This window comes from Anguilla rostrata, chromosome 10 (genome assembly GCF_018555375.3).
Source record: "Anguilla rostrata isolate EN2019 chromosome 10, ASM1855537v3, whole genome shotgun sequence".
Lineage (NCBI taxonomy): Eukaryota > Metazoa > Chordata > Actinopteri > Anguilliformes > Anguillidae > Anguilla > Anguilla rostrata.
This window is the reverse complement of record NC_057942.1, coordinates 4,523,263-4,550,911: the sequence shown is the minus strand read 5'-3', so window position 1 is coordinate 4,550,911 and position 27,649 is coordinate 4,523,263. Positions and strand designations below refer to the sequence as shown.

At 51.3% G+C, this 27,649-nt stretch overlaps 1 protein-coding gene across 1 annotated transcript; it reads left to right on the top strand.

Moving 5' to 3' along the window:
- Window positions 1–1,411: 1,411 nt before the first annotated feature.
- Window positions 1,412–22,186, top strand: si:ch211-225b11.4 (tRNA (32-2'-O)-methyltransferase regulator THADA). The gene is made up of 31 exons (XM_064297507.1): window positions 1,412–1,677; window positions 1,913–2,093; window positions 2,233–2,319; window positions 2,402–2,429; window positions 2,586–2,734; window positions 2,955–3,077; window positions 3,364–3,487; window positions 4,407–4,549; window positions 4,945–5,029; window positions 5,125–5,261; window positions 5,451–5,648; window positions 5,921–6,656; window positions 6,968–7,120; window positions 7,353–7,462; window positions 7,936–8,096; window positions 8,268–8,437; window positions 9,011–9,187; window positions 9,493–9,647; window positions 10,733–10,929; window positions 11,201–11,261; window positions 11,398–11,598; window positions 11,867–12,017; window positions 12,930–13,179; window positions 13,519–13,755; window positions 14,208–14,418; window positions 15,362–15,568; window positions 16,590–16,834; window positions 17,719–17,892; window positions 19,077–19,346; window positions 19,761–19,963; window positions 20,798–22,186. Exons 1-31 carry the CDS (start codon window positions 1,538–1,540, stop codon window positions 21,043–21,045), a joined length of 5,712 nt encoding a protein of 1,903 aa, XP_064153577.1. The 5' UTR covers window positions 1,412–1,537; the 3' UTR covers window positions 21,046–22,186.
- Window positions 22,187–27,649: the final 5,463 nt, after the last annotated feature.

The following is a 27,649-nucleotide window of genomic DNA, read 5'->3' as shown; positions in this document are numbered from 1 at the left end:
CACTATAGCAATCGTAATGAGAATACATGAAAACATGCAAAAGGCCACAGGTAGGGTACATAATACACGGCCATGTAGAAATGCTTTCAAAAGCCGCAACACACCAAAATGCCACGGAGACCAATTACAATCAAACATAAGTTCGCAAATGACTAAGTCCTTTTAAAAAAGTAAATTAAAAAAAAAATATGGATTGATTTAATATTTACAGGAACGCAACGAACATTATGTTGGACGACATAATTTAAGTTGTACCATAAAGTGAAATACTTATCAACTAGTATTTTACATGGTTTCATCACATCACTGATAAATATAAAACAACTGAAAGTTAACAAAAGAAGCAGGTGCCTCAAGACAGCTCAGGCAGAGCTTCTGTCCCTAATACCATATTTTTACAGTTTTAAAAATTTTATAATTTATTTTATAAAAGTTACATTAATGGGTATTTAAATGGATAAAGCAAATAAAACACACATCCATTTACCACACAGAAACATACAGTATATAAAAGGAGCAAAACAAGGTGCCGAATAAATAAAAATAAACAAAAGATCAGGCCCTATGACTCAGGGGATTTCCTAAATTAGATGAGAATGCCTACGTAACGAAACCTGGAGATCTGCCAACCTGTAGGTTTTCAATCCAAGCATAAAAAATCAGACCTCATTGAACACCTAGAGATCTCACTGAGCCGCTATTTTGTAGAATCACGTGCGCTAAATTTATGTGGAAATGAAAACTTACAGGACGGCAGGTAGAGTTTCATAAACAGGGGTGGGCAGCCCTGCTGTAGAGGATTTCCCAAATTACACAAGAATGCCTACGTAACAAATATTTTAGCCTCTCCCCATCACTACCTGTACCTGCATTCCATATAACATTCCCGTGACAAGCAAATGCAAGGAATGGAAAGTGAAAGTGGCCAGGGTTTGTTGTGGTTGTTGCCCTTACAGAAGATGCTTACATTTTACCTTCAGCCAGCATTTGTGCAACCTAATCCCGGCACTGGATTTCTTACAGCAAATTCCATTTCGTTCTATCCCATTCCACTTTTTCCTTTTTTGCATGTCTATCCAATACTTGCTGCTGGTAAACTTCACTGAACTGGCTAAGTTCTTCCTGCTTTTTCCTTTGGCACCAGACGTTGCTCACGTAAGGCAAACAGATATGGGATCACAGTACCAAAAGCACCGCGGCAGGGAATTGATCCCTTGGTCGCATGTCAGACTTGTATATATGGGTTTATGGTCAGCTATGCACTTACAAATTTTTAAGTCCGGCTGTGTGTTAAAATCTCACACCGTGTAAGTTGTTTTGGGAGAAAATACTGTTGTTGAGTGCTTTAAGACATACGTGCCGGCAGATGGCGCAAGGTCAAATTACCACACGAAATCTAAACGCTAGAGGTCCATCTGCCAAGTCTTTACAGAGCTAAACATGTGTACAAGGAAAGGCTGTAGTAAATCGAACTACTGTAAGTTAGGGTAGCATTCGGAAGCCCACGTTGTGGTACAATCTGAAAACATTTGAGAGTATGTTTCGGGACGAGTCAGTGCAAAGTAACATAGAAGCCTGTGATCGCGAGATCGTTTATTTAAACGCAAAGGAAGAATTATCTGCAGATGTGACTAATACCCTGACACTTGTAATCGAAAAGCTTAAATCATGCACAAGGTAAAATGTGGTCCAATCGCGTGCAGCGGCTGGCTATCTCGCCATTTAGTTAGCTAGGTAGCTTGTTAGGTGAACAGTGCAGCTAAAAACATATGTAAGAGTTTTAGCAGGCATGTGCTGTCTGTGCGACAGCCAGCTGCCCAGCTATACAGTGAACCTCAACTTTATCTGAAAGGCTGAGAATGTGCGATGTTGTCGGTTCCATTTAACGACTCCGTGACGTTTCCATCCGTAGCAACGGCGCGAAGCGGAGCAAAGAGCGCAGTCTCGAGGAGGCTTCGCAGCTGCTGAGGAGGGTCCAGGCGAAGCGGCTACGGGCGCTGGAGGGCAAATGCATCCTCCCTTTCGCGCGACTCCTCATCTCTATGCAACTGGACATGTCGCACATCTCCACAGCCTGCCGTAAACTGGACCAGGTGAATTATTGCGTCCTCTCAGATCATCTTGGAGACGCTCTGTTCTGTAGAGGTATCGTTTGCCACACCCACACACACACAAATTATCTCCACTCGCCGGTTAATTATGTCCAGAATTTAACACACTGTTTTTCTGCAGATGTTGCAACAGCTGTCAGAAGTTAATCATTCTGTCGTTCTCGAAGAGACAAAAGCATGTGTGATGACTCTGGTACAGAAAGAACAGGTACCTACTGAGTTGCTCACATTTTCTTGGGTTTTTCTTGTCATTCACTTTAACAAAAAAGTAACGCTTTGTCCACTTTCAGATATTGTCTGCCAAAGATCTCCAAACAGGTTAGTCTATGGTTCACAGAAAACATGATATTTTTACTGCATTCTACCAACACGATCGGCTGTATTAAATAAGTCTTCGCTTGACTTTAAGTCGACTACACGCGGTACTTAGTTGTTAAACCTAAAGCTGCTGTTTTTGATCTCATCTCTTGACAGTATGCATGTTCTTGGAAGACAGCACCATGGGGCGTGAGGTGTGCAGGCAGATTTGCCCGTCTCTGCTTAGCAGAGTAGCTGAGGTTTTCGCCGTGACGCTGGAGAAAGATGCGTCGAGAAACGGAGAGCGGTGTTACCTAGCGGTCAAGGCAAGTAGCCTGCGCGAGAACGTCTTGCCTCCGTTTCATTTTTATCCTGCTTGCAGCGTAAGTGAAATTCAAACATGCAGACTGCGGACACTGTGGAGTCTAGCATGAACGTATGACGATGACGTGTGCCAGTACTCTTACTTGAGATAGCTCGTGTGACTGGACGTGTTCACCTCGTGGCATATGGTTGCTGCTTTCTGATTGGCCCCTGTACTCGCAGGTCTGTCTCCAGGTGTTCCAGCTGTTGCACAGGGAGGTGGCCCACCTGGTGTGGGAGAAGAACTCAGGTGACTCGGCTGTGCAGAGCATTCTCAAGCACCTGATGTCCATCATCCTGGGAGAGGTGTGCTCCATGTTCCCTTCCTGCCGTGTGTGCCCCTTTTTTGGCTGGACCGCAACAGCGGGGCCAGCCCTACAAACGCGAATGTCTGTGACTGAGTGAGTGATGAAGTTACTCCATTGGTCGGCCGAGTTATGAAGTTACACCATTGGTCGGCCGGATCACGTGTGTTAGGTCCAGCCACATACTAGGTTTTGCCCTGGTCTTGTTATTTTAATTGTTTGTCGCTCGCGTGAAATAACCGCTGCTGTCCCCGTCCCTTTCCCTTTCTTCGGCGTCCGTGGAGAAGACCTCGAACCGCGACGCTCGCCTCCTTTCGGGCACGGCCGTGGCCATGCTGATCAACACGTCCCCGGAGGCCCGGGGGGACGGCGGCCTGGCTGCGCGGAGCCTGCTGCAGGTCACCAGCGCAGGTGAGACGGCCTTCGGGCCAGCGGGGCGGAGCCTCAAAGGCTGGGCTCGGGTCACTAAAGTCGCTGCGCTTGTAACCGCAAGGGTGCTGGTTCGATTCCCAAGTAGGACGCTGCCGTTGTACGCTCGAGCAACGTACTTGACCTGAATTGCTTGAGTATACTGTATATCCAGCTGTTTCAATGGGTACTGTTTAAAAAAATAAAAAAATAAAACAAAGTTGTTTAAGTTGATCTGGATAACACCATCTGCTCAGTACACAAACTGCCAACAGCCCTGTATTGAACGTCCAGTGATGTAGCTCCATAAATGAGCTTGATGTGGATGTGTAATTATGTCAGTGATGTAGCACTATAAGGGAAGTAGATGTGGATGTGTAATTATGTCAGTGATGTAGCACTATAAGGGAAGTAGATGTGGATGTGTAATAATGTCAGTGATGTAGCACTATAAGTGAGCTTGATGTGGATGTGTAATTATGTCAGTGATGTAGCACTATAAGGGAAGTAGATGTGGATGTGTAATTATGTCAGTGATGTAGCACTATAAGGGAAGTAGATGTGGATGTGTAATTATGTCAGTGATGTAGCACTATAAGGGAAGTAGATGTGGATGTGTAATTATGTCAGTGATGTAGCGCTATAAGGGAAGTAGATGTGGATGTGTAATTATGTCAGTGATGTAGCGCTATAAGGGAAGTAGATGTGGATGTGTAATTATGTCAGTGATGTAGCGCTATAAGGGAAGTAGATGTGGATGTGTAATTATGTCAGTGATGTAGCACTATAAGGGAAGTGGATGTGGATGTGTAATAATGTCAGTGATGTAGATGTGCATGTGTAACCATTTCAGTGACGCAGCGCTATGTTTTGGGCTGAATGTGAATGCGGACGCATTAACACGTGAGGTTGTGTCTCTCAGATCCCTGGCTGTTGTGCGTGGGTGGACTCCGGGTCGAATGCAGGCCCAGCGGGTCTGACGGTGTGGACAGGCTGGCAGTGACGCGGGGCCTGCTTACCTGCTGCCGCAAGGACATCCTGACCGGCCCGCTGGACAACAACGGGGTGTGGCTCATATGACTGACACATCTCCTTTAGATCAGTATTCACAGTTTAAACGCGTTGTGCTACACAAAGGTCATGTGTTAAAGCTATAGGTTTCTGAGTAGTTCCATGGGAGTGTATGAGGTGGGTCCCGGAATGAGTCTGTATTCTACTAGGCTGAGTTAGTATGTGTATTTGACAGGTCTCTGAAATGAACAAAATTTCAAATTTATGGTCCCGCTATTAAAAAGTATTTTTAATTTGGGTCCCGATATTAAAAAGTTTAGGAACCACTGCAAAGTGTGTTCTTTTTCCAAGTAGCTGGAAACCCCTCCCATCTGTTAGTGCCGAATAGTGGTAAGATGGTCCTTGTTCCCGTTGTGTACCTGCTGAGATAATTCCCCTCGCTGTCGTAGACGTGTCTGATCCTGGACGGGCTGTTTCCTGTGGTCTCTGCCTTGTGTGAGGAAAAGCTGGACTGCCACTACTATGTCTTCCAAGGTACAGTGAGCCTGCGCTGTTCCTGAGCTCAGGGGCTTCGCTGTGGGCTGACGAGTTAACCTCCCCCCAACCGCCCTCTGTTTGGCTTCTGCCAGTCTTTACCCTGTGGCTGAGGTGCCTGAAGGACTGTCTGGAGGAGGTGTGGGAGGTGCGCGGCGCCCCCTTGCTGCAGGAGGACCACGGCCTGCGGCGGCGACTCACTCAGGTCATCTGGAACAATGCGGAGAGCCCCGTGAGTGTTGGGCTCGTGGGGGGGGGGGGGGGCGGGGTCGGTGAGATGGGTGGGGGAGGAGTGCGGGTGCCGGCATGGGGGCATGGGGGGCATGGGGAGGGGGGCGAAGAGCGTTTTCAGCTCTGATGCGTGTGCATGTAGCCATTTTGGAGACGGTGATTTCATTTTATTTTTTCTCCCGCTCTTCAGCTGGAGGGCGTGTCGGAGTTTGTGCACGGTTCTTTCCGCCTGCTGCTGGAGGTCTACCAGCTGGACTGCCGGCGTTTCGGCGGCGCGGAGAGGCCCCTCTACCTCGCCTTACTGCGGCGCATCTCCTCCCTGCCCTGGCAAGCCAAAGCCAAGTACCCCCCCCTCTCCGCGCTGCTCCCCTACGTGGGCACCAGCACGGTGAGCACCCGGGCACCGGCCTCGCCAAAGCTGCAGTATGAATGTCTGAGTGAATGGTGTGCGCGCCCTGTGATAGATTGGTGACCTGTCCTGGGTGTATTCTCTCGCCCAGTGCATTCTGGGATAAGCTCCAGCTCACCGCCTGCCCCTCCCCACCCCCCACATGTCCATGTCCAGGAATAAGCGGCTTTAGAAAATGGATGGATAGATAGTTTTTCATTTCATTTTTCCTGTTGTTGCTTGATGTGTTTGTACTCTTTTTGTCTCGGTAGGTATTGGAACACTTTCCAGAGCTTCCCCGTCATCTCCTGAAGTGCTTTTCCACCAATCACCTGTCCCCGTGCGCCTCGGACGTCTACAAGTCTGTCATCCACCAGCAGAGGCGGGAGTTGTGCGGGGGCGTCGGCCAGGACGCCGCCCCGCCCTCGGAGGCGGAGCTTGCGGAGGAGTGGGCGCGGCGGTGGCGCCCCACGCTTCTGGAGGCCCTGACCTCGGACGTGACCCTCCTGCAGGGCGGCGCCACCGGCTGCCTCCTGCCCTGCACCCTGCGCACGTTCCCGGGGGCCTTCGGGGCCCTGCTGGCCCCCCTGGAGCCGGGCCGCCCGGGGCACCTCCGCGCCTGGACCAGCGTCATGAGCGCCCGTCGGGCCGCCAGCGCCGCCCCGCCCCCGGACGACGCCCGCACCGCGGAGACCCTGCGCCTGGCGCTGGGCTCCCTGGACGACGGCGTGCGATTGGCCGCCCTCAACCTCCTCTGCTGCAGCCCCAAAACCAGCCAGCCGCCGACTGGGGCGGAGCTCTCCGCCGTCCGGGGCTTCCTCCCCCTCAACCTGAACTGCGAGTCCGCCCCCTTTCGCCAGCACCTCCAGGTGGCGCTGAGGAAGCTCCTGGTACGCCTCCGCGACAGCTGCCTGGCACGCCTCAAGGCCAGGAGGGGGCGGGGCAGGGGCAGAGCCCGCCAGGGCACGGAGGAGGAGGAGGAGGATACGGAGCTGGAACAAGGAGTCGGTGAGCCCCAGGGGATCATGGGAGACGGAGTTAAGGAATTGATATTTATTTGGCAGACGCTTTTATCTGAAGCGACGTACAATAAGTGCATATCAAAGGTCATTGGAACAACTACAAAACACAGGTGCGATCAGGTACAATACTCATTTTGTAACAGTTATTCATAGCCATGAACACATAAAGTCCAGTTCACACAGTGAACATTACTCTGACCTAACCTATGCTCAGTCACACAGGTGCCTGAGGTGTTGTTAGTGTGTGTAGAGTGTAAAGTGCGGCGGCTTTGGCTTCACTAAGCGACTCTGTTGCAGACTTTGTGGACTGGCTGGCCCAGCTGCCCTTCGCCTACCTGGCTCCAGGCCACAGTTACCAGAGGAAGAGGACGGTGCTCCTCCTCCTGTCCGCCGTTCTGGAGACCTGCACTGACACCTGGAGGCCCGACAAGAAGAAGGGCCAGCCGCCAGGTGAGTGGGGGGGGGGGGACAATGGGTCGTTGCCCACAAAAAAATGTGTGACATATTCAAAAAATGTCTTACAAAAGCTCATTCTTGGAGATATCTGTTTCGAAGGTACGGTAATGTCTGTTCTTTGCTTTCCTTATCTGCTTTACAGTGATAAAATGTAAAATGTAGTTTTTAATTAGCTGCGGTTAATCAAACTTGCCTTACGGCTTTGCATCTTCTCCGTCACCCCCAGCGAACGTGTCCGATTTGATCGGCTTCGCGAGGCGGAGGGGGCGGTGGGACTTCTTCGCCCGGCAGAAGCTCCTGGTCCTTATCGGCTGTCTGGAGGACTCCACCAACGAGGTGAGCGGCGCGAGGTTGCGCGTACGCGCGTCTGCGAGCGAAACGCCGTGACAACGCCAAGCCCGCTCCGCCGCTGTGCGGCTCAGTCGCTGGGCCATCTTCTGACACAGCCCCACGCCTTCATCTTTACTGTTGTCCAGTCCCCACCTCCCCCATAGTGCCTTTCGATTAGTTCAGCGGTTATTATGGGATTGGTATTGTCCGTTATGTTATTGTTGTCGTGGTTCTGGGTTGGCATAGTTACCCACATTAGCAATGCTGTGTATGTGTATCGTTCACTGTCTCTAGCCTGGGAGTGTTGTTAGCCAGGTCCATGTCACCATTTTGCATGTAAGGTCTCATGTATTATTACTGGCCATGAATAAGAACATCTGTTAAATCAGTGTAATGTAATGTAGAGTGATGCGATGGAGGGCTGGGGGTTCTGGGTAACGGGGTGTAACAGGCCTGGCGCTCCTCCCCTTTCCCCCCAGGTTCGAGAGCTGGCCGCCGGGCTCCTCCTCCGCTTCTTTCCCCGGCCCCTCCCCCCAGACCTCGGCCCCGCCCTGCTGGAAAGGGCGGGGCAGCTCCTGCGCAGCCCGCGCGTCCAGGACGGGCAGACGGGGGCGCTGTTCTTCCGCGTCCTGCTCGAGATGTAAGGGGACCAGCGCCAAGCCACCGCCGTCCACTCCCGTCTTTAAAAAAATAAAAAATAAAAAAATCACAAAAATATGATGAGTCGGCAAGCTCCCTGGTTATTTCCTGTCGAGCCGGACTGTGTCCATTAAAACGCAGCGCGGGCTCTGCTCTCTCTCTCTCTCTGAAGGTGTGGGGACGCCTCTGTCTTCCCGGAGCGGGATGGAGCTGCGCTCAGCGCGGATACGCGTGGCGGGATGGCGGACGCCGTGCTCCGGGTTCTCCTGCGAGAGTTAGAAGAGCACTATCTGACCGCCAAGAGCGACCTGCTCCTGGCCGCCAAGACCAGGCCCGTACACGGTAAGGCCCAGAGGCCCTCACAGAGCGACCTGCTCCTGGCCGCCAAGACCAGGCCCGTACACGGTAAGGCCCAGAGGCCCTCACAGAGCGACCTGCTCCTGGCCGCCAAGACCAGGCCCGTACACGGTAAGGCCCAGAGGCCCTCACAGAGCGGCCTGCTCCTGGCCGCCAAGACCAGGCCCGTACACGGTAAGGCCCAGAGGCCCCACAAGCTGCCTGGTCGCCAAGACCCGGCCGTAGTAATCCAGGCCACAAGCGCTGTCTGTGCCAAGACCGCCGTACACTGTAAGCCCAGAGGCCTCACAGGTACTGCTCTGGCGCAAGACAGCGTGTCAGTTGTGAGTGAGAACGCTCCTGATGCTAAGCAAATCATTGCTCTGGTGAGGCATAGCCCTATGACTGCTGAAAAAAAAAAAAAATTTAAAAATTGCATCTATGCATTTTGTTGTTTACATACAGTCATTCCAAAAGTGTACACACACTGTGGAGGTACAAAAGTAAAACTGTAATTAAATTCACAGTCAACGTTGGGTGTTGATTTAGCTACAACTCTTTTTTGGTTCTGTTCCGCAGGGGTTCTGGCTGCCCTGCAGAAGTGTCTGCTGGACGGTTCTGACACCCTGGGCCCGGTGCAGAAGGCAGTGCTGCCCCTGTCCGTGGCGGACGCCATTTTGGATCTGCTGGAGCGGGTCAGTCGCCTCCTGCTGGGGGTGCTGTACGGCGACCAGGCTGCGTGTGCCGAAGAGACGGGTAATCTCCCTCCGGGCGCGGTTCAAAAGCTTCGTTTGTTCAGCTTGGCCTTCCTGACTGCTTTTCATTCGTTAAGAGCCTTACATTCATTAAAAAATGTTTCCAGTTCCTCAATGAGCTGAAATTTGACCCAGGAAATTCATGTTTACAGTGGTAATATTGTACTCAATTTTACGGGAAGGGGTTGCAAGGGATTCTCAGAGCTGGTCAGTGGGCAGTGATATGGTTTCAGCTGAGAACTAGTGACTCTTAAAACTTCAGCCACCCTAACTGAGAAGGGCCAATCTCCTGTGTCTTTGTTGCAGAGGCCCCCCCGTCTTTCTGTGACATGGGGAATGCCATTAGCTCCGTGATCGCCCAGGGTGGGGGCCCGGGCGTGGGGGAGGACGAGGACGAGGACTGCGTGCTGCTGTCGGAGGAGCACAGCCTGGTCCTCACCTGCTGTTGGGTCTCCCTCAAGGTAAGTGCCTCCACTCACACACACACACACACGTCTCTATTGTACTCAAGGTAAGGCCCTCCACTCACACACACACTCTATCACGAAGTCAGAGCCACACTACACACACACACACACATCTCTCTTGTAACTCAAGGTAAAGCCTACAGGACAGTAGATCTCTAGCTGTTGAATGAGGTGTGCTTTGTTAGGGTTGGAGTGGAAACCTACAGGATGGTAGATCTCCAGGAACAGGGTTGGTTACCTCTGCCCTAAAGGCACTGTCCTGTTTGCCCACACTCACCCCCCCCCCCCCCCCCCACCCCCGGCCGTGTCAGGCTGTGCCACAGTATTGATTAATAACCCTGCTCGCTAAGGACAGCAGCGTCCAGCCCCTGTCTCTTCCAGGCGTTTATTTACTGTGCAGATTGTTATTGATCTGAAGAGGCGACCCTGGCGCCCTGTATGCTAAATGTCTCTTTGTCATGCCAGGGTTCTTCATTACAGGTAGATCAATACACTGCCTTAGTGCAGGTGACTGCAGTGGGGAGATACTGAGCCTGAAGTGGCCGGACTTCACTTCACCATAATAACAGATACTGATCTGTCACTGCCAGTACGCCAGGGACAGGGCTGCCCAGCTCTGTGTCCATTTAACCACTGCATGCTGCAGTGCTAATCGTGGCTAACATGAATGAATTTTCTACTATTATTTAAACATGGTAGCAAATTATTTATCTTTGAAACAGATGTAAAGTGCTGCATTTTATCTCTAAACTGTTGCAGAAATAGAGGGCATTGGGCAGTTGGCTATCTAGATAAATACAAAGTACAACTAGCTAGAAGCAGACTTTAGATGGCAGTACGAATTCAAATGTGGCCTAACATGATGAAGCTATTAGCTATTGCCAGTAATAGTCAATTTATACAGTTTAAAGCTACCTCTAAATAGAAGGGCTGTGGTCATCACATCAACTGCAAGTGGCAAAATGTTGCACTGGCTGGGGCGTGTCAGTCGTGACATCAGCGCATTAACAAAATTTTGGCTGTAATCTGCTCCAGCTTATCTGAGTATTTATTTCATTTTTTTTTTTTTTCCTTTGAAGGAAATAGGGATTTTTTTAGGCAGTTTTGTGGAGAACGCCATGGCAACGCCTTGCTCCATAGAGGCTCCCCTGACCGCAGAGTACCTGAAGAGGGCCTCGGCGGTGTTCAAGGACATCCTCCTGAAGTGCCGTCACTGGGTAAAGACCGCTCGACCCCGCGCCAACCTGGCATCGCTGGGTGTTTGGGAAGTGGGCTTGTGATTAAGAGATTGCAGGTTCGACTCCTGGGTGGGGTGGCTCGTAACCTGGACGCTCTCTGTATAAGAGAACCTGCTGAATGCCGAAATGCAAAGTGTAAAAGCAGCTAGCAGTGGAACGGTTTCTACAAAAAGTCTATAGCGCCCCCTGCGGGTCCCATTCACCAGTACACTTCGTTCTTCTAAGGTAGCAGGATGCTTTCGGCGTCACTCAAGTTCTAGGTGCTCTGAGAACGGAGAGTGCAGGTGGAGGATGCTGTCGGCTCACCAGTCGCGCCGCCTCTGAGCAATGGATTGAGCTGCAGGAGGTTCCTGCTCGCATGCTGAAGCAGGTACGCTCGCTCACATGATTGGGCAGAAACATTTAACTGGCCATTAGTACATTAGCAAAGCGCATTCCTGGTAGTTGGGCAGGCCTTTCTCAAATCAGCATCAAACTTGTCTCTTCCCCCACCCCCCACCCCCCAGGGCCTGTCGGTGCTCCAGGCGCCGCGCGGGACCTCCGTCACGCGCCGGGCGGCCGGGCTGCCCATGCTCATCCTCTGCGTGGCGGCGGCGGAGGACGCCAGCAAGTCCCGCCCCCTCCTGGCGCTCAGCGTGGCGACGCTGCTGGAGACCGCCGGCGCCCCCGTGCCGCAGAGCTGGGACCAGACCGTGGACCTGCCGCAGGTGACCACGCACATACATGTGCTTATACACACCTGTACTTATACGCACATACGTGTGCTTATACACACCTGTACTTATACGCACATACTGGTTATACACACCTGTACTTATACGCACATACTGTTTATACACACCTGTACTTATGCGCACATACATGTGCTTATGCCTGTACGCACACACGCATGCTTATACGCACATACGTGTGCTTATATGCACATACAGGCACTGTTCCACACACTGAACCCTCTCCTCTGTGTGCGGTCCACAGGTGTGTGCGGTCCACACGCTGCAGGCCCTGGTGCGCGGCTCTGGGCTGGGCGTGGCCGTGCTCCAGTACGCCTCCTCCATGACCATCCTCTCCCTCCAGCTCCTCAGCTCCCCCTGCTGGGCCATGAGGAACGCGGCACTCCAGCTTTACAGTAAGAGCCCCTCCCACACCCCTAAGCCCCTCCCCACCATTCCTCCCATACTTACCCTCACTCATAAACATCCACTCAAGCCCTCCCATATCTCAGCCCCAAATTCACAAATCCAAAAAAAAAAGCCAATCAGTGACTTAAATGAAATGCTCGTGCTGAAGCACACCGAAATCCAGCAGACTCCGTGGCCCCCCAGGACTGGAATTTGATGATGCCTCTGTTCTCCAGGGTTCCTGTAGGACCATCATTTACATGATCTTACATTTATGTGGTATATCTTAATCACAATGAATTTCACAAATGAAAGCTGAAGTTCCTGTCTCACTGTCTGAAACATTTTTGCTATGGTCTGATCTATAAGAGTGAGCTGCCATTGTTCTATATAGCTGCCAATATCTGCCTATTTTTATGGGACACCTTTGATATCCACTGGGTGGCGCTGTTTACCTACTCTCCACTGTTCAGGCCAAAAGTGTAAACCTGTAAGGGGCTCTCGCAGCAGTTAATATTCCCATCGGCATTCTGGGTTTCGGCTGCGTGAAGCACTTTTTCCCAGAGGCCGTTGGGTCAGCCGGCCATTAGGGATCACAGAGAAAGTGAAATGCTTCCAGGTCCTCCGGGGTTCTGCAAATATAAAAACCCGACGAGGGGTTTGCGTTTGCACTTTTAAACCTTTTATGAAAGGGCCTTCGATGCGTTTCATTCACCAAACACGCTCCCAGCTGGGCTTCGTCATAAATTACTAATGAACCGTTCCCAGAAAAGCTTGTCGTTAGTTTTGATTTAGGATTATGCCTGTCCACTGCTGATAGCTAATGATGGGAGATTGGAGCTTCGTGAAGCCAAAATAAGGCACATTAGCTCTCTGTCCTGCCATTTTGGGACCCTCACCCCTCTCCCCTGCGTTCCCAGGCGCCCTGTGCTCCCGAATGTTGGGCCAGCGACCGGGGGGGGACGAGGGTTCCTCTCAGCACGGGATGTCCCCCCAGGCCTTCTTCGTGCACTACCCCGCCCTGCAGCCCTTCCTGCTGGGGGAGCTGAGGCAGGCGGCCGGCGACTCGGGGGCGCCCCCTGGTGGGGCGCGACTGCACCTGCACCCCTCCCTGTTCCCCGTCCTCACCCTCCTGGGCAAGCTTCAGCCGGGCGTCCACGACGAGGCCCGGTACGTCCCGGGGGCTTCTGGGAGAAAAATCCACGCCGGAACGAAAGAGCGCCTCGGGCATCGCCTTAGCGAACTCCGCAATGCTACTCAGGGGGAAAATGGCAGCTATGTCACTGCCACCATGGGGATTTGTGTATCAGTCTGTTGTAACATAGCCTGTTTACTCATGTGGTGAGTGACTAATGTAGCTTCATTACAACCGTTCACTGTATCGGTGGTGTTTTTGGTATTTAAGTCACAGTTGAAGTCGGGATTAGTCGAAAGGAAAGGTCCTTCCATCCCATCATGCATTACCGCTAACCACTAACCTCCAACCCCCCCCCGACCCCTCCCCCACAGGTGTTTGTCGGCGTTCTTACCGCCTCTGCTGCGGCTGGCCGCCAGCTCGATCCACAACGTGAGGACGATGGCCGCCCGGGCGCTGGTCGTCATGACGCCCCCCGCCGAGTACGCCAGCACGCTGCTCCGGCTGGCGAGGGGTCTCCCGGCCCCCCCGGACCCCTGCTGCCACAACCGCCTGCACGGGCAGCTGCTGCAGATTCGAGCCGTGCTGGCACGGGCGCTGGACCCGGACAGGTGAGGGCGAGGAGGAGGAGGAGGGGGAGGGGGAGAGGGAGAGGGAGAGGGGGAGGAGGAGGAGGAGAAGGAGGGTTTCCCGGCTATGCTACTGCAGGGTCACATCTGAGGTTCTTCTCATTAGTCTTGGTCAGTAAATCAACCAATGATTTTAGCGCAGTGAGTCCTTCTGAATTCTGACCGTATCCGTGCCAACTGTGGCCGGGAGTGCTGTGAGGTGAACCGTGATTGGCCCTTGTGTTGCCCGGGGAGGAAGGGTTTCCATTGGCTGGATGTTCCCTGCCTCGTCACAAGATATGAACCTGATTGGACGTCTGCGACCTGCCTGCACCTGCAGTGCCCAGTTTTGCAGTACTCCGGCGCACAAAGGTGTCGCTGTTTGCATTCGTGTTTGCGTGTGTTCGCGTTTGTTTTGGCTCTGACGCATGACTTTAAGTGTTTTCGTTTCACAGCACACACCTGGACTCTGAACTTTCTGAAGTGGTGGAGTGCTATGAGTCCAAGCTGTGGCTTGTGACATCATCTCAGCGGTGCCCCCTGATTCGCTCGTCCTACCTGAGTGTGTGCGCCCTATTGGCCAGGTTCTTTTCAGCCAGCTTCCTGGACCAACTGCAAGCCGTGCTTCTGTCAGAACTACAAAACCCATCATCCCTCAAGCTCCAGGTACTGAGCCCCCACCAAAGTCATATGACACCAGGGCAGGTATTCATTAAGTGTTTCAGAGCAGAACGGCTGATGTGGAGTCCGATTACCCTGACCATATCTTACCATGCCCATTAAAACCCAAAATGGATCCTAAACCAGTCCTACACTGAGACATCTTACGAATGTGGACACAGATTTTCTACGCTCTCTTCTAGCTCCATACGACAGGCGATGAAATCATTTCCGTCTTCAGCTCAGTCAAGTCATTCTCTTGTTTGTGCTGTTTTATTGCTGTGGGTTTTATGATCTTCTCGTGCAGCGTATGTATACACCTGTTTTCTGTTGTGGCGCAGAACAGAACGTTGCTCGGAGGCAAACCGTCTGAAGCTCCACCCTTGAGTTGGAGATAAATAACCTTTCACCCAGTATGTATTGCCTGTTTATTTCATGGCACACCTAGGATTACCTGGTGCAGAACATCCTTGGGCTCAGGTCCAGCTCTGTCTCCAGGGCACAGGGCAGAAGAACCATCGTGGGCGGCACAGTTGAGTTATTTGTATATTTATTGTGTTCGTGCAGCAGTGAGACAGAGGAGTTCACGTAACAAAAAATAATTGACAGGGGATGGTTGATGACTATCACAAGTTTTTTATGAAAATGAGAAGTTTTTTTTTTTTTTTTTGGCTGGCCCACCCCCGTCAAGTTCGCCCATCGTGACGGGTGTGCTGTGACCCCACTGCCATTTTAGTATGCCTCAAAAATGCACCTTCTGCCATTGTTTTGTCTGAGGAATACATTGCTTGCACAGCAAACACCGCAGACCTTCTCCCCCTGCCTCTAGCGGACGCCCATTTTCAGTGCGAACACAGCCCTACTGGGGCACAAAATGGTTACCCGTGGTTACCGCTCTGCTCTCTGTCCCCATCAGTACTGATTGGCGGGCTGTCTGTGTTCCGTACAGATAGGCTCCGCCTCCTTCCTCCAGAACGCCGTTCACTTCCTGTGCGAGGAGGCGGCGAGGACGGGGGACTCGCGGTGGGCGGGCCAGGCGTGGCGGAACCTTCCGGTGCTGAGCGCCGACGCGCGGCTGTCATTGGTCGGCTGGGCCGCGGATGGGCGGAGTCTCGGAGACGGCGGTCTGCAGCGGGTGGTGGAGGAAGCGCTGCGGGTAAGATGGCCGCCGCAGGGGGGCAAACGCCCTGGGAAGGAAAACGGGGCGGGTTCGAATCGCTTCGTTTCAGCTGAAACGCGTTCCCCCGATAAGAACACAATGCGAGGAAATTCGGCCAATCAGCTTCCACATCTAGAAATTGAGCCAATGACCTTTCGCCTTTCTCACCGCAATAACAGCGAGTTTCTGTTTGGGCCCCTGGCGAACTGTAATCTGATGGAGCCTGAGATAAAAAAAAAAAGTAAAAACCAGCGGCTTCCGTCCTTTTGTTACGTGAAATCGTAACATTTGGAAACGCGGCAGCCCCGCGTGGTGACTAAACAAATTTAAGGCCCGGCCTCGTTCTCTTTGTGATTAATCTCGAACGTAGGGCCTGCAGTGCTTCCTGTAAAAATCCCCGATAAGCGCGGAGTTTTTTCTCTACTGGGGCGCATAACGAAAATATTTGGCTTCTGAGTGTTTGCCGTTCTCGGTTGCGCCCAGTTTGAATTCCCGTCACCTTCATCTCAGGACAAGCACACGTTAACTGATAAAGCCGGGTCATGTGATCCCAAACACAGGAAGTAGCCGCGTGTAAACACGAACCGCTGCGTTACAGTAAAATACGCACACAGCCACACCTTGGTCAAGTCATTATTTAAAATACTTTAACCCCTCTGGACAACAGTAAAATTCATACCGATTGGAAACAACTGCTTTCATCAGTATTCATTATCTGTCGTATGATTGTGTCTAGGAATGTGAAAATCAGTTTTTCCCTGATTTTATGACTTCACCCGCATTGAAAGGGAGTATTTTGTAGTGTTGAGTAGTCTGTGATTTCTGTGTTCAGTAGAAGCTGATGCTCACTGTATGGGAGAGGAGTGTTGAGTAGTCTGTGATTTCTGTGTTCAGTAGAAGCTGATGCTCACTGTATGGGAGAGGAGTGTTGAGTAGTCTGTGATTTCTGTGTTCAGTAGAAGCTGATGCTCACTGTATGGGAGAGGAGTGTTGAGCAGTCTGTGATTTTTGTGTTCAGGAGAACCTGAAGGTGGCGCTGCAGGACAGCAGTGTTGAGTACAGGCGGCTCTACTTGGCGGCGTTGGTGGCGGTATTGTCGCCGAGCGACCCCGGCCTGCCCCGGGCGACCCCCCCACCCTCGCCACCGCAGGGGGACCTGGAGGAGTGCGCTGAGCTGCTGCTGGGGGCCCTGGAGCGCAGAGAGGGGGGCCCCGAACTCCTGTCCCAGTCTCTGTGCGCAGTCAGCCTGCTGCTGGCCCACTGGTGAGTACCGCCATCCCGCGACCGACCCGCGCCGGCTCGCCGCTAACCGCTACAGCTGAGCCACACCCCCGAGGGTCCCACGCCCCCGGGGGTTACACAGCCCGCCCGTTATCTGTGACCCCTCCCCCCCTTCTCAACATGTAGCCTTACCATCGCCTCCATCGTTGAACAGGAGGATTCTGGGAGTTTTGAATGAAACATTCAGAACAGCAAGATGACCTTTTCCAGAAAAGTGCTTTGGTGACTCGATGAATCACTGCATGTGTACTGGGAACCTTTAGAGTTATTCAGGAGAGCACTGAATTAATTTCGGTAGGTTATTCAGTTAGATGTGCTGGCTAATCTGTTGTGTCGTTTGGCTGCGTATCGAACTTGGCTGTGCGTCAGACTGGCATGCGGAACCCTGCGAATGTTTGGCGTTTTCAGCGACCCTGGGATACACGTCAAGGGCGCGCTGAATCGCGCTGGGGCGCCGAGCCTCCTGTTCAGGAGCGCTTCTCCCCTGGGTGCACGTCAGTGCGAAACGACAGCGGGAGTCTCGCGGCTGTGGGCCGGATCTGGGCCGGATCTGGGCCGGATCTGGGCCGGATCTGGGCCGGATCTGGGCTGGATCTGGGCTGATTCTGGCCCAAAGTAAGCACAGTCAGCACAGACGCAGTCCGGAGTCGCTTGCTCTCTGGGTTGTGTGGCTACACAGTCGTTGTAAGTTACAGTGCTCTGTAACCAAGGCAGATCCAGTCCGGAGTAGCTTGCTATCCGTGTTGCTTGTTACACAGTTGTTGTAATTTTCATTGCTCTGTAATAACCCAGGCCTGATCCCCCCCCCCCCAACCCCACCCCTGTTTCTTCTCTGTTCTGTTCTGTTCTGCCCCCCCCCCCCCCAGCTCCTCGCCCGTAGAGCTGACTCAGCGCTGGTGTGGCCTGCTGGAGGTCTACCGGGCCCCAGAGGCCCCCGAGGTCCTGAGGCTGGCCTGCGCTCAGGCCCTGCGGCTGGCCGGGGCCCCCGTGGTCAGCGGGGCCCTGGGGGGCCACTCTCCACACGCAGCGTTGGCCCCCAGGTAAGGGCCCTTCGGATGCTCTGCTACCTGATTTGCCAGTTACAATGGTAGTTACGGAGTCTTCAAACCGTTCGGTTCAGCTGTTCTGTTTAGTTTGGTTTATTTACTAATATTAGGTTAGTTTCAGTGTTTGTTTGTTTTTAGGGCATTTTAGGTCATTATAATTCCGTTCAGTTGTTTTTTTTTTAGTTTAGCTTTCAGATCATTACATTACATTACATTATAGGCATTTAGCAGACGCTCTTATCCAGAGCGACGTACAACAAGTGCATAGGTTTCATGATGTAGAGGCGCAAAAATCAGTTTAGCTTTGATTGGTAGCTTAGTTCCGTTCGTTCAGATTCTCTGATGAAGGCTGAAATCTGGCTGAATTGCAGCAGCGTGCGCTCATATGGCCTACGAATGAAAACAAAAACAAAAGCTTTGTTCAAAAGTGGCGTGACCTGTCTTCGTCTTTTCGCGGTGCGCCGCCACCATTCCAACCCAAGTCTTCTGCATCATGGGATGTGGTTAACCGCCGTTTGGTTGCTATGGTGGCGTCCGCCCGAGCACAAAGGCTTTGTACGTTTCACCCGGATTACCGTCAAGCGCTACAGAGACTGCGGAAGTGAGGCCCAGCTGTCTGCTGCTGAACGGAGTCCAGTGGCTCTTCTGTTTGTCTGCTTGAATGTTGAACTCTCTAGCGCCCCCCTCCTAGCACAGTATCAAGGAAGCGCTTTATATTTTCTCCTTCTGCGTTCTATATGAAATATGAGTGAATTCCCACGCACTCTCACGTAAAAAAATTATTTATTAGTGGCACGTTTTAGTTGTGTTTCCATTTATGTTTAATATACTTTTTCCCATCTGACGCACCTGGCACAGTAGGTGTGCCAATGGCTTTTCCTTTTACAGTCCTTCTGCATTCTTAAATCCCACAAGAATTTGCTTGAGCTGCTCCTTATCAAAACGTGAAAGAGGGTGAACTCAGAAGTTCTGCATTGCAGATGTAGTAACTGTCGTTTTTTGGCTGGACCGCAACAGCGGGGCCAGCCCTACAAACGCGAATGTCTGTGACTGAGTGACGAAGTTACACCATTGGTCGGCCGGTCCAGCCATATGCTAGGTTTTGACTTGGTCTTGTTTAAAAAATGCGAGCGTGTATTCTGCGGCGAGCGCGTGATTCCGTGTCCTCCGCCCCGCAGGTTGCTGGGCACCGCGCTGCACCTGCTGCAGGACGAGGACGCGCGGGTGAGGACGGAGGCCGCCCGCTTCGCCTCCGCGGTCGGCCACGCCCGCCGCGCCCGCCCGGGGGGGGAGCCCTGCTTTCTGATGCAGGCGAACCTGGCCCTGCGGCGCGTCCTGGACCTGCTGCTGGAGGAGTTCTGGGATAGCTGCCACACCCTGGAGGCCCTGCTGGGCCAGCTGCCACGGTGCGGCCTGAGTGCTCTGCTGGGGGACGTCCAGCTCACTGCGTAAGTCCCCCCCTGGCGCTGCGCCACGCTCCCTTTCAGCTCCTTTGTGCCGACGCTATCCGAAACCGAACAGCTACAATGGGGGCTGTTGCGAAACGCAGGATCATGTGTACTGTGCAATTAAAGGCTGTACGATGAGATTAGAAATCACACGGGCCTATTGGGCGGTTCCCTCAGCACATAACACATTTAAAACATTATTTCTGTTTTAAGTAAAAAAAAAAAATAATGCGAGAGTTATGGAGTAGAATAATGGAGTTATTTTTGTGGCCAGCCACGAACGCATACATTGGACAAGAGCGTCCAACGTGGCGTTAGCGTGTTGGTATACACGCTTCCTCAGCGTGTTGGTATACACACACACCCTTAGCGTGTTGGTATAAACGCACCCACAGTGCTGACTTGTTCTTCCAGGTGCGCCAGCCTGTACGAGCAGGACGAGCCCAACGTGTTCGCCGAGCCGGCCGTCATGTCCGAGCGCCTGCTCCCCTACCTGCTGCGGCTGGCCGCGAAAGTCCCAGAATCCCCCTGTCTCGCCGACCGCCTGCTGCGCTGGGCCAGGGAGAACGTGGCCGACGTCCTGGAGAACGTCGGCCTGTGCAAGCAGCTCTACCAAGGTACGCGGCATGGGCGTCGTCCAGTGGACAGACTTGTTCCCAGCAGCCACCTCACCCTCTTGGTGGTGTCAGATAATCCTGTCGCGATAAACTTAAGAGACGCTGCCTTGCTTCCAGGCCCCAAGATAATGCATGGCTGTTTTTTTTTTCAGAAATACTTTCACACCCTTCTTTTATGCTTGTGTACATTTGAGTCTCTCTTTAACTGCTGACAAGTGTTTTAAGGTACCGCAAGAAATGTAAGTTCCCCAGTTAGCCCTTAAACGGAATGTATCCCCCCTAAAATGTAGATGCAGTGCTGTACGATGTGATGGCAGACAAAAAGAGAGAAAGGGTAAAGGGAACTATTCTTACTTTGAACACGATGACCGCGTGTCTGTTTTAAGGCAGAGACGTTTTTCAGTTTGAAAAGCAGGAGTACCGGTCCAGGTTCAAGTGCGGCGTATGCCTCATTCTCTCAGTAAATATTTAAATGTTACAGCGCTGACCTGGAATTCAAATAGCTCGGCCTGCCGTTAAGTCTGTGATGGTCGGCGTCTGAAAGAAAGCAGAACCTGAGCCTTAAGGCTGTGACTAACGGCGTCTTCCTGTGCGGGGTCTGGAGCGTACTCAAATCCGTGGGCTTTCGTTCGCGGCTGACTGCGTTCGCACGTCTCGCTCTGATTGGAGGGAGATTTGAGCTGTGTGTGCCGCAGGGTTCACGCAGTCCTTTGGAAAAGGAGCTGATTCAGTGGTCTGAGAGAGCTGAACCAGAGCTGAACCAGAGCTGAACCAGGTCACCTGGGCTGCCCTGACAGGTGTGTGCTGAGCGCCCTGCGTTTTGGGTTTTTTCAGGGGAGACCGCGGCCCCAGCTTGGCTGCCCCTGGCGGTGGAGCCGCGATTCCACCGAGGGCTCTGCGGACTGTTCGCCCGGGCAGGCCTCCTGCTCGAACTGCTGGACGCCTGGGAGGAGCTGCGGTCTCTCTGCTGCCCCCTCTGGCTGCGAGCGGAACTGCAGCAGGCGTACCAGCTCCTCTACCTCAACGGCGTCCTGCTGCCGGAGTCTATTCCCGCCAACATCGGACTGCAGCGGCCTGCATGAAAGCTGCTCATCTGACGCCTCAGCTGCCAAACTTTATAAATATGGTCTTCATTGAAAATATGTAGATATAAAATGTATTATTAAGATAGTATTCACAATATATGGGCATGTGTAGTTGTTTAAGTCGCTCTGGATAAGAGCGTCTGCTGAATGCCAAAAAATGTACTGTAAATATTGCCACTTTCAGATACTGCAGTATATTGCACTGCTGTATAAAAAAATATATAGCACTATATATTTTCAAAAAAGGCCACATATTTCAGTATATTGCAGTTTATTGCATTTTCATAAGGGAAAAATGATCAGGGTGTGTCCAGATCACCCAGGGAAACTTCCAGCCTTCTCTTCATGTACTGTTTATTCCAAGAAGGATGAATTATACAAGTATCTCTCATAATGAGCTGGGCATGGTGATTCTTTTCAGTGTTTATCCTAATGTATTTCCACCAGGGTTGATGTACAGGAAATAAAATCACTATAATTTTTGTGTCTCGGCAAATAATGACAAATAATATTAGTCGTTATGCAACGGCAGTTCTGTGGCAACAAGAATTTGCTCTGGGTTGTCACGAACGATCGATGTGTGTAACTGGCACCAAAAAACCATGTAATTGATATTGCTCGTACAGAATCGTTTTCTGAAACCGTAAATGCATCCAGTGATGAGTGCGAAGCTCAATGCATCTTTGACTTTTTAAAAAGGCTAAAAGGGTGCTACGTTTTAAACACCGCAATTATCTCACGCCCCCCGAACATTTGAAGGGTTTGAATGGGCCTCTGACACAGTATCCGCTAAGTGCTTTGTGAGCAGAGAGTTATGTAACGTATGTTTTATTTCGGTGCGGCGAATGCAAACGTATTAGCATCGTCGCCGACAGCTAGCGAGGCGCAGCAATTTTGATTGGCCAGGCCGGAGCGAGATTTCGGTTTAACTGTCGAACGTTCTCTTTTCCGAGGACACCATGAGGAAAGACTGTTGTGAAAGATTTGCACTGTCACTTGGTTGAGTGTTCAGTGTGAAGGCATTATGAAATTTTTTATGTTTGTTTGTCAAGGAAAAATGAGAAAAGTAGGATTAGTCGATTTAGTCTGTTAGTCCCTGTCTGTTTTGTCAAACCATAAAGCAACCTCTTCATCTGCATTTTTGCACACATGTACCTGTTTTTATATGAATAAAATATAATATATACATCCAGTCAATAAAATAAGCAACTTTTGTAAAATAAAAAAATGTTGTCCTATTCATGTAAGTACTGAACTTAGTTGTCTGCCTTAATCTTGATAATAAGGATAAGCAGTATGTTTATACGTTTATTAATTCACAAGTTAATTAAAATTTGCCTCCCTGGCTGACTCTCTGGCACATACTGTATACAGAAATATTATTAATGTGAATTATCCCTGTCAAATAAACTAATAAACTGCAATTTAATTCAAGTAATTCCCACACCAGGCTGTATGTAATGAGAGAGGCTTATGCATTTACAGCTGGATGAAACAAGATTATTTTCCTGCAATGACGAGGGTCTAAAATGTCTAATAGCCTTTACACAGAAAATTCTGTGGAGCTTGCTCTCACACTACCTCCACTCATGAATCAATAATATATGTATAAATCTATGTAATGTATTATAATCTGTATAAAATTGTCAGTACATTCCTGGTTCTCTATGAAACCGATGGCATTCACAGATGAGTGAGTAAGTCCCTACAGCCGCGTGTCCTTCACTGAGAGCCTGCTGCAGCTGCCTCCCCCGCCCCCCAACCCCCACTCCCCCTCGACTCCTCAGCGGTGCCATGTGAGAGTTGGCGGAAACAAAGCCCACTCTATCCGCCACAGACCGGCTCAAACTGCCTCCCAGCCCCCCATCTGCTCTGGAAAGCCATGTGCGCCCCCCTGCAGTACCGCGGGCGGCCACACGGCGGTGCGTTTCTCCCCTCGGCGAGGCGACCTGATATTTCACCACTTGTTTGTGGAAATTAACAGCGTGTACTTACGCTCCCAAACCACCCCCCCCCCCCCCCCCCACTGCTATTCTGTAGCCGAGGCGATGATGCAATGCAGCCAGCGGCAGAGAGAGAACGGTCGGCAAACAACAGGGGAATAGCCGCACTTATCCCAGATGAGGCGTCTAATGGGGCCTAAGTGTTCATTTTCGGGCCGCGTCAGGGAAACCAAAGATGCACCACCGCTCTGGAGTGGCTCCGCGGTTGCGCCGCAACGGGCTCGCCATTAAGGCCCGATTACATCACCGCAGCCAGGCCAGGCCCCCCCACTCCCCCGCCCCGCCCTCGCGAGAGGTGTTTTCGATCAGCCCTAGCTCAAACGGAACGTGGGCCTGTCCTATCGCACGCTCTGCCCTCGGGCGACAGTGCAAAGCGAATTGTTTTTGAACGATGTGGAAAGTTCCTTTGAAGCAGTGGAAACTTTTCTCAAGGAAATCCTCCAGAGAGCAGGCCTGTTGCTGCCCGCAGTCCTTGTTTTTCACGTGAGTACAGCTTTTAGAATACACTCTCCCCCAAGAGTACCGTTACCATAAGAGTCCTTCATAAACATGGAGGCTGCTGGTCATACTGCCATGTTGCTGTTCTTTAAAAAATATATAAATTTGGCACCCAATATGGGGCTGAGCTTGTTCAATACCAGCCCAAATTTGGAATGGCTAACCATCTGTACGCTAACTGTCGTGCGTAAAACTCCCCTGCCAATTCAGGAGAGCGTAGACGTCCACGGTTCTCCTCCGAAACACGTGGTGTCGACAGTCTGCTTCTCTTAATACGGACTACAGCTGAGGCCTCACAGAGTGGAGTGGGAGGAAGACCTTTCATATGCAGTTTTTAACGAGCAGTTCACGGCACCTCATCAACCAGCGACTGAACCTTCTGACTGAACATTCCCACACACGATGCAATCAGCAATTGCCCATTGCCCTATGGAGCTGCCGGCCACAGTCGGCACCGGCAAAGTCTGGAATCGATCCGAGAACGTGGGGCTCATCCTAACCCGCGTGAGCCGCCCAGTGCCCCGTACTGCCATATGTTCGTCTGTGTTGTCTCGGTGCCCAAATTTCTCTCGATAATTCCACACTGCAGTGATGACTTCTGCTTGCCTGAAAGGGAGTTCTCCCTCCGTCTGACTCCCTCCTGTCTGGATTTGCGACCTGCCGACCTTTGACCCCGTGTGAGTTTACCGTCGGCCCAGTGTGAACTCTGAGGGAGAAGTGATCCGCGACGGTAAACAGCTCGCCGTAGCCAGGAAACCAGGCGAGGCGTTGACAAGTCAGCAGGCTGGACTCCAAGGGCAGGTGACTTGCCAGAGCCACCCCCTCCCCCAGAACCCCCCCCCCCAACGCTCCCCAAAGCTCTTTATTCCGCCAAAAAACCTGTACCGCGTCCGTCTGGCCCAGGAGATAAGCCTGTCGCGTGACCCAGTGCCTCGTCCAGAGAGGACCTGCATACATAACTTGTTTTTGCTTTTTAGAAAATGAAATAACCCCCCCCCCCAAAAAAAAAAAGAACAGCGAGGATGAGAGACGAGAATAAATGTTGTCGTGTGTGAGTCACGGATACGGAGGATGCGTAGGAAGGGAAGGGGGGGATCGAAACTGAGGAGCGATACACAGTCAGCTCAGCTGTGCTCTCCCCAAAAACCGCTCTCTGTCTTCTGTCTCTTTAAAAGGTCATCACAGCCTAGATTCTAGGCGTAATTACAGCCTTGGTGTTTGTATGCCCACTCTATATTGAATCATTTTAATCCGTGCCATTATTTCAACATTTCTGAAATAATATAATTTGGCAGAAATAACCTGGTAGATAACATCTTGGTGCTGCCCTCTGTAACACTTGATAAAATGCCTTCTGCATTCTATTCTGGCCCCGCCCCAGTTATGATATCAGAGTACCTCTTTGGAGATAAGACTACGTGATGCAGATGTCGATGAAGATATCCAGCAGGGGAATTGCTGCCTCCCTCAAATTTGTCCGTTTACTTTTTAATATGACGGAACACTGCCGGCACCTGATTGGCTAGATTGGTTTTCGAGAAACACGGTGACCCGTCCATAAACTTTATCATATTCTGCCTGAACACTCCACAAAAATAATGCCCCCGAAAACATTTGAGGTGAGAAACAGGCCATGCAATCGCTGAATCTTGATTAATACATGATCTGCGACGTCTAGTTTGACAGTTTGATCCTGTTCCATGAGCCCGGCACAGTCACGTTGTACAAATTCATTTGTACAGTATATAGACTACTTTATGCAAATGAGATGCGCACACCTACGCCACCGACCCCAGGACACATTTTCGTGTGGTAGGCGGAGCCAAGCTGAAGCAGCGAGCGCAGCTGCTCTTTAAACTGCACGTGCACATGTGCACACGTGCGACCTCAGAGGAAACCATTTCCTGTTTGTGATAGCACAGCAGCACAGCCCTCCTACACAATTTTACTGTGAGACCTGTTGCAGTGCTCAGTGCTGTGTGCCACATGCACTGCTAACCACTGATATTTCACGGGATAAAAAAAAAAAAAATTAAAAAACCCAGTGGTAAAAAGAAGAAAAAGAAAAATCATTATTCTAAAATCTGCCGTTAAAGCCCAGCAGTTCCTTCTGGGGGGAAAATGTGGTTGCTTCATTGTTTTTTCTGAACAATGAAAGAACTACACTCCACTACCGGAACCCGCCCCCCCCCCCCCCCCCCCACCCAAACTTTCCTAATCACACTAATGCATCTGGTCTCGTAACAGAATTAACCCCGAGTGTTCATGCGACACATTGCCTGTAGACAGCCACGCCATTTTCTGATTGGACACAGATGCTATGGGGTGTGTGTGTGTGTGTGTGTGTGTAATACTCACCATCCTACTGAAAGGCAGAACCGAGCAGCCTACACGTCACCCGCAATAATTAAGTGTGCGCTCCAGTGCAAACCCATAAAACAGGCCCGGTGACTGCTGCTTTACTGCACCCTTATTGACTGCTGCAGGGTGATAAGCCAAGCCTACCAGCTACTTGTTTTTAACAAGGTCATGAAACAAAGAGCACAATGTCAAAATTATTATTTAAAAAAAATTAAAAAAAGATCTGTAACTGGCACAAACATTCCCAGAAGCACACCCTAATCCTCCAATTTATTTTAACCCACAAGAGCTTAAATGCAACACAGAATGTATCTATTGAAGAAGAAAAACAAATATCTGTATGGTTCAGTAGAGGATAGAACAGACCTGTTCACAGCACAAACAAAACACGACGGGTTAGGCAAACGTGAATCTCCGATCGGTGAAAATCTTTCGTTTTCTTGAAAGCGATTTTGTGAAATTTTATTTTGCTTTCCCTCACCACTATGGAGTCAGTAAAGGGTTGTAAAGACAAAACAGCCGATGTCCCTGAACCAGAGCAAAACAGAAGACAACAGGACACTGGAAAACAATGGGGGGCATTCTGACTGGGGGGCCAGATTTTTTATTGCCCAAAGGGCACATTCAGGAACAGAGAAGATTACAGTAGTCGTAGATCATCTGCTGCTGCAGTGGCCACATTCAGAAACATCGCTCTTAGTACAGTACAGCTCTCCAGTAATGCTGGGCATGCACACGCATTTGTAAGTGATATGCGTTGTCAGCGCATACACGCACGTGTGTAAGTGATATGCATTGTTAGCGCATACACGCACATGTGAAAGCAAAGCTGCAATGGCAGCTGTTTAAAAGCACCTGTGTGTGTGTGTGTGTGTGTGTGTGTGTGTGTGTGACTGTGTGTATGTGTATGAGTGTGAGCGCAAGTGTATGCTTGTGTGTGTGTGTGAGGGTGACTATGAGTGCGAGTGTATATGCATGTTTGTGTGTGAGTGTATGACTGTGTGTGTGACTGAGTGACTATGTGTATGAGCGTGAGTCCGAGTGTGTACGCGCGTGTGTGTGTGTGTACGTGTACGCGTGTGCGTGCGTGCGTGTGTATGTGTGTGTGTGTACGTGCATGCGTGTGCGTATGTGTGTGTGTGTGTGTGTGTACATGCACGCGTGTGCGTATGTGTGTGTGTGTGTACGTGTACGCGTGTGCGTGCGTGTTTGTATCTGTGTATGTGCACGCGTGTGTGTGTGTGTGTGTGTGTGTACGTGCACGCGTGTGCGTGCGTGTGTGTGTATGTGTGTGTGTGTGTACGTGTACGCGTGTGCGTATGTGTGTGTGTGTGTACGTGTACGCGTGTGCGTGCGTGCGTATGTGTGTGTGTGTGTGTACGTGTACGCGTGTGCGTGCGTGTGTATGTGTGTGTGTGTACGTGTACGCGTGTGCGTGCGTGCGTATGTGTGTGTGTGTGTGTACGTGTACGCGTGTGCGTGCGTGTGTATGTGTGTGTGTGTGTGTGTGCACGTGCACGCGTGTGCATATGTGTGTGTGTGTGTGTACACCCGCAGAGACGGGCTCACAGTGAGAGAGGCCTCTGCTCTGAAGGCCCAGCTGTTACCGCGGAGCGAACAGCAGGCGACGGCGGCCATTTTCCCCCATCGCCCCGGGGACGGTCTGCTCGCTCGGTGCACTCTCACACGTGGTCAGCACGGGTCAACGACCGGGGACAAGGTGTTCCGGGGGTTTGGGG

Excerpts from the sequence above, each read along its gene's own strand:
- si:ch211-225b11.4 (XM_064297507.1), top strand. The coding sequence starts at position 1,538 with ATGTTTCGGGACGAGTCAGTGCAAAGTAACATAGAAGCCTGTGATCGC. Across the intron at positions 2,735-2,954 it reads GGTGTTACCTAGCGGTCAAG|GTCTGTCTCCAGGTGTTCCA; the intron begins GCAAGTAGCCTG and ends CTGTACTCGCAG. Across the intron at positions 11,262-11,397 it reads CTGCTCGCATGCTGAAGCAG|GGCCTGTCGGTGCTCCAGGC; the intron begins GTACGCTCGCTC and ends CCCACCCCCCAG.